Genomic DNA, 19,387 nt, shown 5'->3' with positions numbered 1-19,387 from the left:
GGAATATTCACTCTTACAGTTAATTTTAAACGAAATGTATATTTAGCAAAGAAGGTAATAAACTTGCATGTCTTCATGTTCTGGGATGTATTTTCATCACCACTTTCATGCCCCTTACAATCCTGCTGGGACTGATACACTTCTAAATGTTTCTGAGTAAAGCAACAGCTGGAAGAATTTTTTGTGTGTGTGGAAAGAGAGAGGCTTGAAAGTGGAAATAGGCACTGATAGCAAAACCAGTAATTAAGGCTCAGTAGCATGAACCATGAGGTGAATGAAGGTTCAGCTTTAACAAATATGCGCTGACTCTTAATGGTTATGGACACTTGGAGTCACAAATGTGATGGCAAACTAAACTTTGCTTACAGTTTCTGTGTCTAGATTGCATAGCTGTAGAGGTAAACGAATACTTCTTTCCATTTTGCCACCTCAAAGGTGGTGTAATTTAAAGTGAGAGTAATACTTCAGTTAAGCTAGCTTGTGACTTTCATTTGTAGTAAGGGGAAATAGTTTTGTTCGGATGATGCATTATGCGTGATCTCTGTTTGGCAGTTAGAATTGTCCAGGCAGTTAGAAATTGCTCTAAGGTGGTTCAAGAAAACTAAAAGAGAAGAGGAGACATGGTGTCCTGTTGTACTTGAAGGTTCGGGGGCACTCTCAGAAAGTACAGGCGGATATCATCTTGGAGTCTAACATCATCTGCTGCACACTGAGCACAAGTGGAGGAAGTCTGCTGGAATCTGTTGTTCGGCGGCGAAGACTTGATCTTTTTGATCTTTTCAGCTGTGTCATTGTGGATGAGGTCAGTAAGGCTATTTAGAACTACAGCATGTTCTACCTCTAAAGGTCTGCCTTGTTCTCTGCTTAAGCTACTTGTGATTGTTTGGCTGCTGGTGTAATATATTGTGGGTTGACTGCCCTATCCCCACCTTTTAACTGATAACCAGCCTGTCCTGCCATGTAGAGCCATGGGAAGAAAGAATAACTTTTAATTGCTTCTTTCTCTGTCTTGTTTGGTGCTTTAATGGCAGACGGCTTTTACTTGAAAATCATGGCTAAAGTGTGGTTCTTGCTGTAGAGATTTCCAGATGGTTGGGTTATATTTGTATCTGTCTGGAGAGCTCTGCATATTTAATAATAAAAGAAAAAATGTTTGGAGTTTTTTATTAGGGAAAAATCCTTCTTTTCATCTCTTTTTTTAATTTTTATTTTTAGAAGACTTAAAAAGCATTTCTGAGTTATTCTCGCTCTGTCACAGGAAATTTAATGTACTTCTCTCCACTCCTTTGCTTACAACTTCTACTTTTTGTTCTGTTTACATACACAAAAGGCAGGGCAGTCCTGTGAGGTTGAAACACTGATTCCTCTGATCCATCGCTGTAATAAGCTTGTCCTTGTTGGAGATCCCAAACAGCTCCCTCCTACTGTAAAATCAGTAGTAAGTGTTCAAACGGTATTTTTTCATGGTATATAGTGGATATAGTATAAGAACAGTATGTAAAGAAAATATGTATAAAAGGAAAAAAGAGACGCTTCAATGTCATATCATGATGTGTATCAGATAATAAGTTTTGCCCTGCCAAGTTTAGGCTCTGTTATGTAGAGACCATGTCAATACTGCCTTCAAATATGTGAATAAAGCTAATACAGATGTGTAAGTGCAACCTCTGTAGACTTTCTGGTGTAGCTTGGAACTGATTTCATGCACCATTAATAATAGCTATGGCAACACAAACTTTAGTGCAACTCGGCACTTGGTTTGTGATGGACGTTGTGTTGTGGCAGGCTCTGTTACTTCATTATGTGAGCTTCAGTCAGTGTCATATTCCTTAAGGAATGGAGGATGAAGACTACATGTTTGTATGGGGACTTCCTCACCCTACAGATGTGTTCTAAGGCTGAATATACAGGAGCACTTTCTTGTATCCAGCTGTAAGGAGGACTGTTTTAAACATCTGATAAAGAAAGGAGGGAAAGCAGACTGGCTTCTCTAGAAGGGTGAATTGTCTGGAGGCTGTGTGCTTGTCTAACGAGATCCCACCTGGAAGATCTTGCTTTTCGTTATTGTTGATGATTTTAAAATTTTCTATATGTTGTGATTCACAAATGAAAGTTGTCTTGCTGAAGACTACACTGACAAAAATTCAGATTTATGCAGGTCATCCTTACTGAAATAATAAGACTAACACAAATAGAAAATTGAAGTGCAAGTAGTTGTCATTTTGTCAGTGATTTAGAAGTTTGAAAGAAAATACCAAATAGTTTTAAGTCCAAAAAGCAAATTCCTGTAGTTGGGACCTAATTCTCCAGAAGTGAGTCTCATGTTTTCCCTCTGGCAGAAAGCTCAGGAATATGGCTACGATCAGTCCTTGATGGCACGCCTGTACAGGCACCTGGAGGCGCAGAAGAATGTTTTACGAAGCTTGCCAGTTGTGCAGCTGACTGTGCAGTACAGGATGCACCCTGACATCTGCCTCTTCCCGTCCAATTATGTTTATGGCAGGACTCTGAAGACTGACAAGTGAGTAGCTGTCTGTATTCTCCTTTCTGAGCAGGTGGTATTTCAAAGGAGCCTTTTCATATCGGGATATTCTTTTGAGTCTAAAAATTCTTGAGGTTGTGGGGAGAGGAAGATGCCTAATAGGAGAAAGCTTGCATTCCATCCCTTGCTAGTGCTGACTGTGATACATAAGTTAACTAGATCACTTAAAATTGAGCATACTTACTGCTTAGAGTTCATTTTCAGGCTTCAGTATATGCAGGTACCCATGAAAATTAAGGACTCTGGGGGGGAAAAAAGCCGAAAGTTGCTTGTATTTGATAACCATGGTGTAAATAAATGAAGTATCAGTTCTTAGAATTTCTATATGGTTACCTGGTGATAAAAATGTTATTTACAGGGCAACAGAAGAGAACAGATGTTCTTCAGAGTGGCCATTCCAGCCCTACCTTATTTTTGATGTAGGAGATGGTCACGAAGAGCGAGACAATGAGTAAGTCCTGCATTCTACTCTGCCAAATTTTAGATTTGCTGAGAATTAATTACCTGCAGAAGAGTTGTCTTCTCTCCTTTATTGTTTGCAGTATGCATTAAGTAGCCACAACTGCATTTTCAACTTGATTTCATTTAATTTTACAAAAAACTTGTTTACTAAAAGCAGTTTGTTTTTTTTTTTTATCTGAAACTGGTTTTGATCCTGGTTTCACTATCTGCTAGATGCCAGTGAATGCCTACAATCTCTGCTAACTCTAGTAAGAGTTTCTGAGTTCCTGATTTATTTTTTTAATCAGTGACTTTCCTTTCGCAGTTGCATGCTGAGGTAGTGCCAGAAGGTGGCAGGCACAGTCCTCCCTTTTGCCTATTCTGTAAGGAAGGCAAAGCTATGTAATTTTAAGGGAATGTGAAGTAATTTTAAGGGAATGTGAAGTGCAGCCTTGCACTGCTAACACTTCTCATTGTTGCTAGCCCCTGGTCAGGACCTGCTTGCAAAGTTCTTTGAGCCTCTATGTGAAGGAGGCTGCAAAAGTTCAAGACAGGGGCTTTGACTTGCAATCCCCCTACAAACTGAGCTGAAGTGTTGAATTTGAAAGAGCTGTCAAACGTATTTCTGTAATGTTTCCATTCTGTCTTGTTCAGCTCTTTTAGTAATCCTCAGGAAGTGAAGCTGGTGATGGAATTAATTAGAACAATTAAAGAAAAAAGGAAGGATCTTGGTCTTCGTCGCATTGGAATAATTACCCCTTACAGCGCACAGAAAAAGAAGATTCAAGAACAAATGGACAGAGTGTTTAAGAATAACAGGTAAAGAAACCATGAGGTTTCAAATGGGACTTGGCTCTTGCAAGTTAGTCCTTTGTTTATTCTCTTAATGGCAAAAACTCTCAAACTTTTTTCCATGCTACCAAAATCTGTACTTAATCATGTCTTTAAAGGGGACATGCAAGCCTTTTGCTTAAAACAGACATGGCCTCTTTGTACCATTTCTTACTTATTATTTGTATACATGCTTTGATTATATTGGTGTTCTGAATAAAGCTGATTTAAAAGAAAACCTAAAATTCCAAGCTACGTGGACCTGAACAGCTTTTCAACAATGGTGCTGGCCTCAGAAAAGCAAACCTAGCTTTAGGTTCATACACTGAATCTTTCCATACACTGAGGCAGAAGTTTACCCTGGGTTATTTTGACAGCTGATCATTAAGGATAGCATTTAGGCTATTTGCATCAGTGTGTTGCTTAAAAATTCAACTAATATAATTTAATAGCTTACTAATTCTTTCTTCAACAGCCCAGGAGAAGTGGACACAGTGGATGCATTCCAGGGACGAGAGAAAGACTGCATCATAGTGACGTGCGTCCGGGCACACAGCACTAAAGGGTCAATTGGGTATGTTTCCCTTCAGTGATTTGCAAATCCCATTTCCAATGACACTCTAGATGTAGTCATATTGTAACTTTCTGAATGCTGCTCTCTTAAAATGAAATCAATTTGCCGTGACTGTCGCTATCCTATTAATATAGCATTCTGTCTGTAAAATATTGTTAACGAGTTATATAGATCACTAGGAGTGTGTTGCAGATGAGCTGGATCTTAGATTTGCAGTTGAATGTGCTTGTCTTTTGAGTTAGGAGGAGATTTGCAGGAAGTTTTGATTCAAGATTGCAAATTTGATAAGTTTATATGGGTTTTTCCTAGCTAAAACAGAAGAAACTAGATACTGAGTGTGCTGTTTACCCCCAGGCTGCTACAGCAGTTGTTGATTTGTTTCTGTAACTTCCTGATCATTTTAGTTTAAAAAATGGTAGTGGAAATATGCCTTCTTATAGTTCATTGGCTTTTAAGTTAAACTATGGGAAGTCTGTTCACATAAACAAAAATCTTTGTTTCCACATACCAGGTTTCACTAAGCTACTTGTGTTTCTCTGATACTAATTTTCTAATTGCTAGATGAAGGGCTTTTAATTGTGCTGATCCATGCTACTTTGGGAAGAGAAAGAATCCAAATCCTATTGTAAACAACGATGCTTTTTGGAGATTTCTTAATCTAGTTGATTGAGTTTGGAAACTGAAGGCAGCTAGAACCTGCCAGTTCTTTTGGCTGACATGGGACTTAACCTCTATCTGTTCTTCTGGAAGGAAACTTTACAGCTTATCTGTTGAAGGCTTATATATTAAAGCTTTGGCAGTGCAATGCCTTAGAAGCTGTACATATTGATGACTTGGACATCTCTGTTTCAAGGTCAGGTGTCATGGGCAAGGTGTGATGGGAAAGTTTGCATCACCCTTACCTGTGATTTTTTAGCTAAGCAAAGTATTTTGGTCTCCAAGGTTGCTAGTCCAGCATTAAATTTACTCTGAAAGTAACTTGCAAAGGGAGGAGAAAACTCTCTAAGAAATGACAACGGATTTTTTTTTTCCTTTCCTGAGAAAATAATCTTGTCATCTTTCAGTTTCAAAAGCTGTTAGGAATATTTAGTAGTCTTTCAGGATCTCTTTCCCCCCTCCCCCCTGCCCCAAGACCTAGAGAACTATGATATCTGTGCTGCTGGATCCACTTCCCTGGTCTGCTTTCTGCTTCTCTTACCTTTTTTTCCTGCACTGCCCAAATTTTCTGGGGTGGCTCTGGGGCTTTTGCAGTCTTCACTGCAGGGGTTGTGAATTTGCTGAAGAGCAGGTCTCAGTGCCATGACCACAGTACCAGGCATTGATGTTGGACCTGCTCAAACGAAGTGGTACAAAGACCTGACTTTGTATTGCAAACTTTGTTAGTATAGAATAAGCTGTGCGTTTTGGGAGCTTTTTCATTAGAGAAAAAACAGTTGATATCAATTTCACAAACCTTTTTTTGAGTTTTGGTAAATAAGCCCTAACAGAAGTCAACCTTTAAGAATACATCAAGTGTTTGTTTGTTTAGGTTTCAGTACCTTGGTTTGTGATCCCACAAAAACAGACTAGATAGTCTGATATTTGCACTATGAAAATTTTCTTCTGTAAGAATATACTTTTCACTCTTGAAGCATGACAAAGCAAAAGTCTTCCTTCATGTGCTTCCAGTGCAGGTCACCTTTACAATAAAATATTCATGTCCAGTGTTCAGTATTTCAGTAGAAAATTTTCCCCTTAATCATGCCAACTCTTATTAATCTATTTCAGTTCAAGTCAAAAAGAAGCTTAAAGTCTTGATAGGTGAAGTGAGGTTGATGTCTTCTGTACTTTGAGGAACATTTAAGGAAGCAGTGGTTGGCATTAAGAGGGGATTTGCTCTAAGAAAGGAAACATCAACGGCAAGAGCTGGAAAGAACTGGAATTCCCTTCAAGGAATCAGAGTGGTGAAAGAAAGAAAACACAATTCATGCAAAGTCCTTCATGTAAGGCAGGGCTGCTGCAGTGGGTTCTGGGAATGGGTCATGAACTGCTGCCTTCTTTGTAACTGCTTCTGTTATCTTCATTTCACTGAAATTGAATATTATCTCATTTTCTCATAACATTTAAACCTTGTGGAAATAGTAGTTTAGGAGCTTAGTTTTGTCTTGTCACCTAGGTTTCTGGCAAGTCTTCAGCGTCTGAATGTTACAATTACCCGAGCCAGATTCAGCCTCTTCATCCTTGGAAGACTGAAAACGCTCATGGTAGGTTCAGTGTTAATCAAATGATCTTATGTGATCCACCCTTTTAGGTCAAGTCAGGGTTGGGGAAGTGAAAGCCATCCTCAGGCTGCTCCAGTCTATGAAAGGGGACCCTTTTCTAGTGTATTGTTAAATTAGTACAACCCAGGCCTCTGAAGGGTTCTCTTTGAAAGCTTGGGCTGTAACTGTCATACAAGCTTTAAAAAAAACAAAGCTGTTTTCCTTGCTTCCAAGAAAGAAAGTTAGAAATTACTCTCACAATATTTTTAGTAACTAAATTCTAACACAGTCCTTTTCAATTTAAGCATGGAGGTTGTGAAAAATCTTCTCTACTGGTAAGATAGGATGATGGCAGTGATACTTTCCTGCTTGATCCTTACTGTTGCTCCAACTATTGCAGTTGTCATTGGATACTTGAGCAAGGAAAATGATTTTTAAAAAAACCCCAAAAAACAAAACCCAAAACATTCCCCTGATCTTCATGTTATTGTTTTTGACACTACTTTGTGTACTTATGTGTTTTCTGAGGATGCTCTTTGCTTGTACTCTTTGAAACAGGTGTTTCTGAAACAGAATTATGTATTTGGGGGACTATAAAGGCCCACTGAATGTGTAGGGAGCGCTCTTGAATAGACTTAATGTCTTACAGTACTTGATTTTTATTCCTTTTCCAAGGGTGGGGGGAGTTAGCTACACCACTAGAGGGCATTAAAACCATGCTTCTGTTTCACTCTCTATATGAAAGAACTCTTCTGGCCTTCATAAATATAGAAATTGTCATTTTAAGTAGTAGCTCACTGATGGTTGAAAGTACCTTCCCTGTGTTACAGCAGCCAGAGTGCCTATTGCTGTTTTGCAAGTGAAACATAAGATTCTTCCATTCCAGAAGGAACATAACAGTGGTTTCCATGACAGTTGTGTCAGGTACCTTGATTAAAGAGGTTGTGCATCCTCTGACACCTCTGTCCATTTGTGTTGATTTCTTTCTGATAACTGTTCTCTCTTTTTGGGGGGTGTCTTTTTTCTTTTTTTAAAGGAAAATAAAGACTGGAATGAATTGATTCAGGATGCTCAGAAGAGAGGTGCCATTATCAAGACATCAGAAAAAAGCTACAGCAAAGATGCTGTTAAGATTTTGAAGCTCAAGCCAACGGTACAGCCCCCAACCAAAGCAGGGGCAAAGACATCTGCTCTGTTGCAGGCTGCTTCTTCCAGTAGCAAAAGGGGCGAGCTTGCAAATGCAAGGGAGGCCAGCAGCCCACGGGAAGTCACTGCTGGTGCTGGCCGTGCAGTGCCACAAGGAAGCAGAGGGCCCCAGCAGCCACAGGGGCCTCAGGCTGCAGACTCCCGGAGAGGCAGTGCCTCCGCACCCGTGGAGGCTGCAGCGCTTCCTGATCGAGAGAAACCGCGCGATCCGAGGCTGGCAAGTATGGCTAGTAGAACAGAAACAAAAGGGAAGGAGCAGGCCTCGAAAGACAGCAATTGGTCACCCCAGAGCAATCCAGGATCAATGTCACGGCAAGTCCTCGATGTGTCCTCAGCTGCCAGGGATCAGATTTCCAGAACAGAAACTTTTAAGAAGCTCCAGCAAAGAATGGGACAATGCGACGTGCCTTCCACGTCGCCTTATGCAGCTCGGCACGAGGGTGACTGGAGAGCTTCTGTATTGAAAAGCAGTTCAAAAGCCCGCAGTGAAGGAGGTGAAAGTAATGGCAGTAAGTGGAACAAAGACTGTCGTGTTTTAACGAGGAGAGCGTCAGAGGAGTCACCAGAGAACACAGAATCGAACAGTGCCAAGCGAAGAAAGACCTCTCACTGACTTTAGTATTGGCTTATTACTGAAAATCTGTTCCCAGATTTCTGTCTAGCAAGGACTGTATTTTAAATTATTTAGTACACCTGGAACTCCCTTATATTGATACCACTACTATCAGTAGATCCATCTTCTTCCCGTCCTGTCCCTAACCATGAAGGGGACTTTATACCTGACAGTTGGTAGCTTTGAGCTTTTGAAAAGAAAAGTTGGGTAGCTGCGTTGGTTGGAAGAGCAGTGAATTTTGTCATCTAGGAAGTTAAGGTTGTAAATGTTTGACATGTAATGTATATTTTTGTACAGTATGTAAAATTATTTTAAGGTTTAATTTGGCAAATACATAGCTGCTTGTTTCCTTGTGCAAATGCTAATTTCTTAGTGATGTAATTTTTTATGAAGAACCAGAGAAAAGCAAAAAAACCCAAACAAAAAAAAACAAAAAAAAACCAAACAAAAAAAACCCCAAATCCAAAAAACAGCCAGACTTCTCTTTCCCTTTGCACTAGTAAGTCTAATTTATTTGATAGCAAAGAGTGAATGTGGAAAATGTGGTAGCAGTGATTCTTCCTTCTACCTCAGGAGAGACTGAAGGCAGATGTACATTGGTTGAACAGAGAGAATTCTACTTATTTTGTATATTTTATTGCCTGTTTTTATAGGAACAGAAGAGCTTTCGTTTATACAAATGTGCCTTGAGTTTTGCTCTTGCTGCTACTTCATCGGTTGGAATCCTTTTCTTGTTGCAGTGGCAACACAAACCACAGATTAAAGCCTACAAGGTCTGTTTGGTCCCAGTGAGTCCACGTGACAAATAATCAACAGCACTGTGGAATCTTAGTCAAAGATCTAGTTAACGCTTATTGGTAATGACACTTGAGTTTCTGTGTATAGAGCTTTTGGAGATCTACAGCGATGAAAAGGGCAAGCAGTTCCTTCTAGGTGTTACTACTGGATTCTTTCCACTGTGTTGATGAAGAATATATAACCAGTAAAATGGGGTGGGGGGAAAAAATGAACTATTTTTAAGAAACCTTCCTCTCATCGTAACATTTCACAATAAAAGTGGAATTATTTCTACTAAGAATGCCTTTGGGTCACTGTGAAGTATCACTTTCTGGAGTACGTGTCTGTCTCAGGGAGGTGAAGAGCAACATTTCACGTGCACGGAGTTTTGCATGGAGGTAGTCTGGCACGCTTCTGCCTGAGAATGCAGCACCTTGCCGCGTCAACACAAGTTGCGAGTGGGCCAGGTTGCTATCTCCGTGCATCTGTGTTAAAATGCAGCCTGCTGTGAAGCAGGCATTATCCTGCTGCCCCTTGCTAACTGACTTATGCTTAATCAATATAAGGGCAGTGGCTTTCCCTAAGCAAATGAGCTGCCAGACTTCTCTGGCCAGAATTTAGCCATAATCTTTAGTTATGTTTCTGTCCTGACACATTCATGGCAATGATTAGTGTTAGTTTTGTCCTTTTAACCTACTGCCAAAGAGGGATGTGCAATCCAGTTCAGTGAAATACAGGTGCCTTACCGTACAAAATACCAGGTAGTGGTTCAAACTGCAGTTGCTGGTGTAACTTACATCCTCAATGCATCCACGCCCCAACCAAATGTGCTTTACTGGTACCAACTGCATTGTAGGTGTGTTGGGAGGCTTTTAGTTGCTGTCTGTGACTCTCCAGCTCACTGTGCTGCATAGTACCGAGCATTTTAAGGTAACAGGAGAATCTTTGAGATGCCTGTGAAGTAAAATCGGAATATGTGCATTGTTTAGCTTTGTTATTTGTTATGTTGCAATCTTAATCGCTTCAGTGGACCCTGACCACGTCTTGTCAGCAGTATATGCACTTATAAACCTGTGACTCTTCCTTGATGTTGTGTAGGTGTGAGGAGGAAGGCTGCTGAATGAATCTGACTGTCATGAATTGGACGTTTGGGTCGCTCCCACATCACACAATCCATGCCCTGTGTGTTATCTCCCTTTATGTTAATAGGAATATTTAAAAATACTATCATCTTTCAAACCTCTTGGCTCCTCGTGGCAGGGCTGTGCTGACCTGCCTGCTGTTTCTACTTAGCACATTAAAAAGGCTGATACTCTGCAAACGGCTGTAGGATTCTATAGCTGTGGAAGCCATTTAGACTGTCTTGATGTAAATAAAGTGAAGCTGGCAACAGTGTGAATGAGGAAATGCTTTTCTGGCCATTAATACAATTTTGTCAAAATAATGTTTCTCTGAAACTTTTCTTCTAGTTTTCTTTCTCCTTAAACAATCTGCATTTCAAATTGTGTTCTTCTGAGAGCTATACTTACCACATGCTGGAAGGAATTTTGTTTCAACATTTCATTTTTCTTGTATTATGTACACAGCACATAGGTCATGTCCTCTGTAACGCCTGTGTTTTTCCATAAATCAGCTTTGAGGCATGGTCAGTGGCTCAGACCTTTTTGCTTATTTAATACTAGATTTATCTGACTTGCGTTGTCAATCTTTCAGTGGTAGCTTACTGCTACCGTATCAGTCTGTATGGTTAATGGTGTATTCTTGAATAAAAAAATGTTTGGGTTGTTGCACTTAAAACACTTTTCCCTCTTTAAATGTCACTCAGATTAGGTTTGTAATTTTAACTCCCCCCCCCCCCCCCCTTATACCCATAACATGAAAAAACAAGCAAACTCCAAGCCAAAGCACACTTCTCATTGATTCAAATAAAATCTGCATTGGGGAACAAACAGTACAATTTTCGTAACTTCTCTGCTGCTTCCATTGTGTGTTATAGAATACTGAGTAGTGATGGACAGTCAGTGCTGGTAAGCTGAGTGTAGAATTGTTTTATTCATTTAATATCGCCTCAGAACCAGTGACGGTCGGAGGAGGTTGTTCTCTTCCGCTGAGTGTTCAAGTCAGAAAAATCAGTAAAGATACTCAACACAACTTAATGTAAAACAGTTTAATCGGAGTTTGTGCCAAAAAACTTGGGAAGAAGCAGCATTCAGGTTTTTATATAGAGGCTTCCATGCTGCTTCCAAGCTTTGCAGCTTAATTCTCAGTGCAGAACCAGTTCTCTCTGTGGTACTATTAGTCTTTGATATCATTAAGAGGGAAAATCTCTTCTAAGTGTTGGACTATATTTTGTTCAAAGTTTGGGGGGTTTTATTAATTCTTTGTACATGAAATAGGGTTTCCAGTAAAGGTGGAGTATAATTCTGGTTATTCCTTTTCCCCTTAAGGTTTACTGTAATTGTTTTCCATGTCATTACTCCAAATTACGGTGATGTGAGAACAAACCAGAGCCATACGTATAGTGATGATACCCGAACAGGTACTTGTCTAATACATTTTTCTTACTTATGTTTCATTGTACACACACTATGCTATGGAGTGCTGGCTGACTAACGGTGACTTTATCAGCTGGACCTACAGCTGTCTGCTGGCCAGCCGTTTGCAGGAGCACTAACCCACTCTGGGAAGCGTAGCGTGGGGGCTGCCGCTCCTTGGCGCGGTGGTGGTGGCGGATGGGCCTGAGGAATGCTGAGAGCTGGTGGTGCCTCTGGGCTGTGAATGGTAGCCACGAGACCTGTGCCACGCCGCTGCGGGGGAGCTGAAAACATCAGCCTCTCCTCCCAGTGCCTTGTCTACGCTCACCCTTCCAGTGCTGGTAGTACTGGCGGGGCAGTAAGTTTTACCGTACTGTCTCCTGGATCAGCTGAGTGCAGTAACTAATTAGCAGCTGGGTCCATGGATGGAGGCACAGGGGCTGGGGGACTGAGTTGTGCAAGGTGTGCAAACTGGCAAGGCACTTGCCTCTTCCTTCTAGTCCATGAAATGGAAGTAGCCTCCTCCCCTGCCGTACTGATGCTAGGGAAGCACTGAGCAGCGCGTGCTTCCAGAGCAAGAAAGAACTTGTAGGGATCAAATGTATTGATTGAGGGTAAACAACATTCCCAGTCCCAGCTGAGATCCAAAAAATAACATGGAACCCCAGTAATTTCAGAGTTGAGACATTTTTTTTGCAGTTACTGGAGTACAGTGAGATGCTGGGTTTACTTTTGCATGCAGGAGGGAGAGACCGGAGTAGCCAACAGAGCTGAGCTGGGCTGCTCATTCACAGCCCATCAACTGCAGCAATACCAAGGATAAGCAGAACCGTGGTCCTAAAAATGCAAGACGTTCTCTCTAGTCTGCATGAATAAATGATGGATGAAATGACTGCTGTATTGTAAATGGAATTTATAATGTTAATGATATAATACAGTCTCTTGCCACAACGGGTCCATTCCCAAGTCATATATAAGGTCTCCTTTCTTGTCTTTTTAAGATGCTTGGAAAGGAGCCCAATGCTTTATTCTTTAGTGCAAATAAATGTAAGCTAAGCAGCCTTGTACATCGAATATCGCTGACACATGAGACCTTCCAGCCATACGTACCTGTCTGCTAAGGCCTCGACTCATTTGCCACCAACTCCCTGGCAAATAGTGATAGAAATGAAAATGAAGGTGGTTTGAGTGCACATTGGGTTTGGTATTGTAAAAACGTAGAAAACCTTGTTTTATAGCCTGACAGGCTACACTGCTGCGGCTGTCCAATTTAGTCACTGATTTCACTGTTGTATCAGGCAAGAACTCCCTTTGCTACAGAGAATCCCATCAGTTTCCCCTCTCTTTATTTTAATCCCTGAACTAGCACAGAGCAGGGTCGGGATCGAGCTTTTGGAGCCCCGTATTGTTGCTGGCCAGGAGAGAAGGTAGTTATGTGGTAAAAATGGGTGGGTTTAGGCTTTCCTCACACGTTTTACCCTGCAGTGAAACTTGTTACGACACCTAGAGAATCAAAATGGTAAAGGAGCCTTTAGGACCGTCTGAAGCTCTTCTGTGCATCTCAAATCAGTGTGCGATTTTTAGCATGATAGTGGCCAAACTCTCGAACTCCCTGCCAGAAAGGCTGAGAAGATGGTGATACAAATCTCTTCAAAACCCAGCTCTGCTCTTATTTCTGAGCAAGAACGCTCAGCTCCTCCTTTATACTTTGTTTTATTTACATTTGGGACTTTTCATGAAAGCTAATTACAGAACAGAATTGGTTGGCGAGACCATTAATTTTATCACCACTAAAATGTTGGTTCTCTTGCTACTCCAGCTCCCGCAAGGCTCCTTACGAATCACTCTTACAGATGAGGTGTCTGCTTCCTCGTCTTTATAAAACCAAATAACATACCTGGCAAGTGCCAATGGATTTTCCCCCCCCTCCTTCTGTCTCCAGTTCCCAGGGACCATAGGCTTAACGTTTTATCTGGCAAGTGAGCAAACATGCGTAAAGCCAGACTGCTGTTGACTTCTCTGCAGCTGGGGCTGCGGACTCAGCCTGGCCGCAGCGGTCTGTCACATCAGGCAGATTTTTGTTGCTTTGGGGCTTTTGGTTACTTAGATTTGTCAGGACTCTAAATAGTTAAAATCAGAGTAGAATTGGAGGTAAACATGAAAAATCAAAAGCTCTACTTGTACTGTTTGAAGAGGTCACTTTTTTGCAGACAAAAGCGTAATTTAAAAACTTTTTCAACTGAATCAAATGCCGGCTGCATACCGGCAACAGGATGCACATGAAAACCTCTTGAAAGAGCGCAAGTGGCTTTTCTCGGAAAGAGAAACCTTTTGGTTAACCTTTCCGCAAGTAAAGCATCAAGCTCATTGGACAGCTTCTCCCATTTGGAAGTATTAACTGATGTACAAATGTTTCTATCTTAAAGAAGATGAACTTTTGGACCTGCAGGTACTTGTTTGGTTTCTCTCTGGATTATTTCAATAATGCTCTATTCTCTTTGTGTAGACAGCTATGTGCTTACTGATGTCTGCAGTTAATGGATCTTCAATGCTGAAGCTTTCAGAAGCTTTAAATTATTTTCTTAAATACCAAGTTTAAGTTTTGTGTGAGAGGTTTTTTCCTGTCTTGCAGTGGTTTGTGTTATGTGATTGCAAGTTCTCCAGCACCATCGGACAGGTAAAGCTGTCCTGATCTCCCACGCGCGGGGCTAGCTGGGTCTGGGCCTGAAGATGAGCTGCACGGCCCCGTCGGCAGGCAGAGCCGCAGGAGGGAAGTCTGAAGCTCCCTTTTTTGGCTCTGCTCTTGCTCTCAGCCTAAAGGGCATTTGATTTCTTCTGCGAGATGAAGCATGTCGTGTTTGTCCTTTGCCGTTACTATTTCACAGAGGGTTTTGCTTCTGCACGACTGGGAGGAGCCTAAGAATGGTATATGTAGGTATAGGTATGGTATAGGGTGGACTTGTGTTTTGTTCCCCAACATTTTTCAGGTGTCCTTTGGCATAGCTGCAGGAGGGTTAGCACCACAACTTTCTGCTTCTGGTTGAAGTTACCGAACTATTCGTTGGGCTTTGGTTAAAGAAGGTCCAGGACTGAACATTACTGGTATTCTGGGTTCATAGGGAGGTGGTACCACCTCCGGAGCTGAGTTAGGAAGCCAATGATTTTTATCTTAAAAACAGACAAACAAGACCCCAAAACCAACCAGCCAACACCCAATCAACCAAGAGAAAATCCCCCAAACCTAAAAAGGTCTGGAGCAGCGGTCTGTCACCCTCAGCAGTCTTCATTCCTGGGCTGTTCCGAGCTTTGTTGTGCCCTTATGAGGTTATTTTGTATGGGAACTCGGTGCTGCTGCTTGGCATGTTTGGGCTTGCATCGCAATAAAAGTGTGCGTTTGCAGGGAATCTGCTGGGTGCGGAGTTTGTCTGGGATACAGCGTTATGAAGTAGTAAATTTTCTGTTGCTTAATCTAATATTCTAGAGAAAAACACTAGCGCAGGGAAAGGAGAATGTTGCTTCACCTTCCACAAGTGCCATTAGAGATCTTGATCTTGTTACGGTCTTTTCTATGCTATTACTTGTAAGAACAGTAGCATATGAGGATTTTAAATCTATTGCAGTCAGAAAGTACAAAGAAAGAGCGAGGGTCAATACCGACTGCATTAAAGAAAGGCGGGCAATGCTTGTGCCAGCCCACTCCCTCAAAGATCTAATCTCAGCAGGGTGAGTTTAACCCTCATTTATTTTACGGTGGATTAACTAAGTCCTGTGACCTGCCTCGGTGACGTTAAATGCTGCTCAAAATGTGCCCCAGATTTGTGTTGCTCTTTGATGTGACAATATCCGTTCTGCACCTGCGCTCCTGTTTTCTTCTCCTTTTTCGAAGTACAAGTTCACTGCCCCCCTCTCCGTGGAGGTGGCTGCATTTCGGGGGCACTGGCTGTGTACACAGTATCTGCAATGTTAGGCTGGAAGACGCTGTAGGCTCTTCAACTTTTGAAATTTGGGCTGCTCCCAGCACAGGTCCCAGCTGAGCAGGACGGGCTGTAGGGACAGAACCATCGAGACCGAGTATTGAAACAGAACAGACGTTGATAGAGAAGCTCTTGGAGTAGCACTCTGGCAAGGACACCAGACCTGGAAATGCCAGCGGCGGCTCAAGGCTGGATTGCGTGGGGCTCCTGGGCTGGGTAGAGCTGGGGCGGGTTCCGAGGGCTGCTCCCTTGCCAAGAGAACTAGCCCAGAACCGAACGCGCTGGAGGTGGCGGGTCTCTCCTTCCTTCTAATCCTCCACTCAGTCAGCTCCTGGTTTGGCAAACCTTTGGACACGACAAAATTAAAGCTCTTGTGTTCATGACATCCCTGTTGTTCTGACTGAGTTACATCATTTCTTGTCTCTGGTTTCTCCTGCCTTCATTTATGTCCTTGACTGCAAACGCTTCCTGTGATAGTAGCATGTTTATAAGCCTTAAATGAGTTGATATAGTCCCTGTGAGCTCTATACTGAAGTCCCAGGCTCTGGCTGCTTAAAGGTATTTAAAATAAACAGCTTTTTCTGCAAAGGCGTATCATGGCAGCAGCTCTGGGGGGGCTGCGATGGGGCTGGACAGCTGAGGTCCCCCTGGAGAAGCATCCCTGGGCTACCCAGCCTTCTCCTGCCGCAGGCTCATTTGGAAATGGCCTTTCCACACAAGACCGGTGCTTAATATATCACTCAGGCTTTGCTCATTGTCTACAGTTAGTAGTCTAACCCAGGTTCAGCAAAGTAATTAGGAGAAATAATTAACAGCTCTCAGTGATGAGGCAACCTCTCTCTCCCTCCCCTCTCCCTCACCATGTGGTGCACCTTGGTAGTGACTCAGAAAACACAAGAGGACATTATGAATCAAAAAATAAGTCTTTACCTGTAATTAACTGTGCACACAAAAAGGAAAACGTGGTGATCAAGCAGCAATTGATGGTTGCTTTACTGGAGGAGGATACATCAGAATCAAATGCTCATGGCAAAATGTCCCTTTAAGTTGTGGTTCTTTTATAACATTTAATCCAAACAAAAATAAGTCTCTACCAAAAAAAGTATTTGAACCGTACACTATACGGACATGTGTGGATAAGACACTGCACTCCTCACGTACCGTATGCCTAATGGCCCCTGCGTTCTCCGTAAGTGCAAGAAAACAAAACCCAGCAATGGAAATAGAAAATCAATGCAGCAACTGGAGTTGTAGGCAACAGTATGTGCGTGGCCAGGCCACTGGGACGTGGGACTATGCAGCAAGGATGGTCCAGAGTCCCCCCTTCCCCCCCTCCCCTTCCCCTGCCTGTTGTGGTACGGGGCTCTGGAGTTGTCATGACAGGCTCTTTCAAAACAGGACACCAAGAAGAGGAAAAATAAAAAGAACACCCCAGCCTATACCAAAGTAAATAAAGTAATAATAAAAAAAATATCCCTTGGATCGCGGCACTATTTCACCAGGGCCCCGGTGGCCCCGGCCCCAGGTCGCCCTGTGCGGAGCGGGGAAGGAGAGTCGCTGCGCGGAGGGAAGGACGGGCCCCGTGTCCCCGCCGGGCTGGGGGACCGCGGCCCCGGCACAGGCTGGTGCAGTCCCCCCGCGCCGCTGCTCGGCAGCCGGCACAGCGCTGCGGCCACCCCGGCTGCTGCCAGGATGGGTTCGTGGGCAGGAGTCAGCCCCTCATTTTCTGCATACCTCTCTGCTTGGAAAGTGGACCAGAAGACGTTGTGCAAGTCCTAGCGTGAAGGAAGGCGGAGGAGACGGTGGGGAGAGCCACCCGTTACCTTAGTCTCCCCAGGTCCCTCGGGTGACGTGCCTGGGCCGGGCTCCCTCCTCTGCGGTTTCAGAGGTCCACCCAGCCGCGCAGCTGGAGGGCGAGCACCCCGAGGAGGATGGTGCCGAGGCTGCCGCACACGCTGGGGGCACCGTCGCAGTCCTTTTTGTCGGCTTCGCACCTGGATTGCTGGCACAGGACCCCCTTGAAGCCCACGGGGCAGACGCAGCGCTGGTTCTGGTAGCAGGTGCCGCCGTTCTGGCAGAGCAGGAGCTCGTCGTCGCAGACGTTGGCTACGAGGTGGGAGGGAAGGTCGTGGGTGTTAATCTGGGGTATGTTAAACCCCTTGAATGCAGCAGAAACTAGAAGATTTTGGCTTTCTTCTCAAGCTCCTAGGGGTTAAATTATTCAACCCTCGTAGCGCTAGAGCAGCCCCAAGGCTAGAGGAACACAGTGGGGGCTGCAGATTCCAGGGGCAAAGCCATCAGGTCATTTTGGATTAGGGAGGAATGGCTGGAATGGCTGGAGTCTGCTCACCCTCCACCCTGAGCATCACGGGCCACCCGAGCAAGCGATGCTGAAGATCCCCCTCTTGTTTGGACCCATCTCACCCCTCCCTCTGTCCCTCCGGCTCAGGGGGACATGAATCTGCCGGGGCACTTACGGAAGCAGCCCTGTCTCCAGTAGTAGTTGGGCAGACAGTCGTCGCACTTGGGCCCCGTGGCGCCTTCTTTGCATTCACAGTAGCCGGTCTCGTTGCAGCGGTCGTGCATGGAGCCGATCTGGTTGCAGTTACATTCTGGCCAAAGACAGGGCTGTTAGTGCCTCTCCTGGGGCTTTGTGCCCACTAATGCCCCGAGGGAGGTGGTGGGGCCTTTGGAAAAGGCTGGCTGCATGCTACGGGAGGGCTGTTAGAGACCGAGGGACTGGGAGGGCATGGTTTCATGAGAGGCTCCAACAGTGCAAACAGCCACGGGTGCAAAGACCACCCCCCTTTGGAGCTGAGCAGCTCCGGGTAGAGCAATGCATCTGAATCAAGTTGGAAAGATATTATTTTGGGCTTTGTTTTCAGGGAAGAGAAGCCTTGGTGGGCTGCAGAGGCCCTAATGGCTGCTGTCCTTGGGGAGCATGCAGGTGGACACAGCACCCTCCAGAGAGGGGCTGAACTGAAGCCCACCCCATAGAGCGAGGTCCCGCAGGAGCCATCCCACATCCCGGTGCCTCAGCCCGAGGCCGCCGCAGCGCTCACCTATGCATACATTCTCGTCGTCCAGCTCTGCCGAGCTGTTGCGGTAGAAGCCCAGGCGGCAGTGCTGGCAGTGCTGGCCCCTCGTGTTGTGCTTGCAGCTCACGCAGGTCACCACGTTCAAGAAGTCGATGTAGCTGCAGCGGTTGGAGTGGCCGTAGCACTCGCAGTCTGCGGAGAGGAGGAGAGAGCTGGGGAGCTGGGCCGGGAGCATCCTCCCTCCAAAGCAGCTTTGGAGGAGGCTCCGGCTCGGGTGAAACGCCATGGCCACTGCCGACGCAGGGCTGGGCTGGGCAGGATGAGTGCACGCAGCGGCTGCTGTTCTTCACTGCCGGGGGGGGATCGGGCTGGAAGTCGCTGCTCAGAGGGCAGAGCGGGGTCGGGGGCCTCTGTCCCCTGGGGTGAGGACAGGCAGGAGCCAGCCCCCCATTGTGCCAGGACACGATCTCTTTAAGGAAATGCATCGTCATGGGAGCAGGCAGTGGGCTGTGGAGGGGAGTCAGGTGTTAATTAAAGAGCCTTAATGAGCAGAGCTCAGCTTGGTGCCAGGGTTTGGCTCTGGTGGGGCTTAGGGAGCTGTGCTGGGGTGCAGAGCC

At 44.3% G+C, this 19,387-nt stretch overlaps 2 protein-coding genes across 10 annotated transcripts in view; one reads left to right on the top strand and one right to left on the bottom strand.

Annotated features, from left to right (window-relative positions):
- Positions 1–8,794, top strand: part of SETX (senataxin) — a 30,134-nt gene extending 21,340 nt beyond the window's left edge. For 5 of the 9 annotated variants that reach the window (XM_075170601.1, XM_075170598.1, XM_075170595.1 and 2 more), the window contains 8 exons: positions 644–802; positions 1,331–1,438; positions 2,340–2,521; positions 2,901–2,993; positions 3,638–3,802; positions 4,290–4,388; positions 6,544–6,631; positions 7,665–8,794. In XM_075170601.1, the coding sequence (XP_075026702.1) occupies positions 644–802; positions 1,331–1,438; positions 2,340–2,521; positions 2,901–2,993; positions 3,638–3,802; positions 4,290–4,388; positions 6,544–6,631; positions 7,665–8,447 (1,677 nt within the window). In that variant the 3' untranslated portion in view covers positions 8,448–8,794. Of the gene's footprint in view, positions 1–552; positions 803–1,330; positions 1,439–2,339; positions 2,522–2,900; positions 2,994–3,637; positions 3,803–4,289; positions 4,389–6,543; positions 6,632–7,458; positions 7,554–7,664 lie in introns of those variants that run through there. The other 4 variants (XR_012676784.1, XM_075170600.1, XR_012676785.1 and 1 more) reach the window with 4 other exon arrangements.
- A 7,849-nt stretch (positions 8,795–16,643) lies between these two features.
- The window catches only part of NTNG2 (netrin G2), a 49,411-nt gene continuing 46,667 nt past the window's right edge, over positions 16,644–19,387 (bottom strand). The window contains exons 5-7 of the mRNA XM_075170606.1: positions 18,795–18,962; positions 18,210–18,344; positions 16,644–17,838 (exon numbers count right to left, since the gene is read on the bottom strand). Coding sequence (XP_075026707.1) covers positions 17,615–17,838; positions 18,210–18,344; positions 18,795–18,962 — 527 coding nt within the window. The 3' untranslated portion in view covers positions 16,644–17,614. The remainder of the gene's footprint in view (positions 17,839–18,209; positions 18,345–18,794; positions 18,963–19,387) is intronic.

This window comes from Calonectris borealis, chromosome 21, assembly GCF_964195595.1.
Source record: "Calonectris borealis chromosome 21, bCalBor7.hap1.2, whole genome shotgun sequence".
Classification (NCBI taxonomy): Eukaryota; Metazoa; Chordata; class Aves; order Procellariiformes; family Procellariidae; genus Calonectris; species Calonectris borealis.
This window is presented reverse-complemented; position numbering and strand designations above follow the sequence as displayed.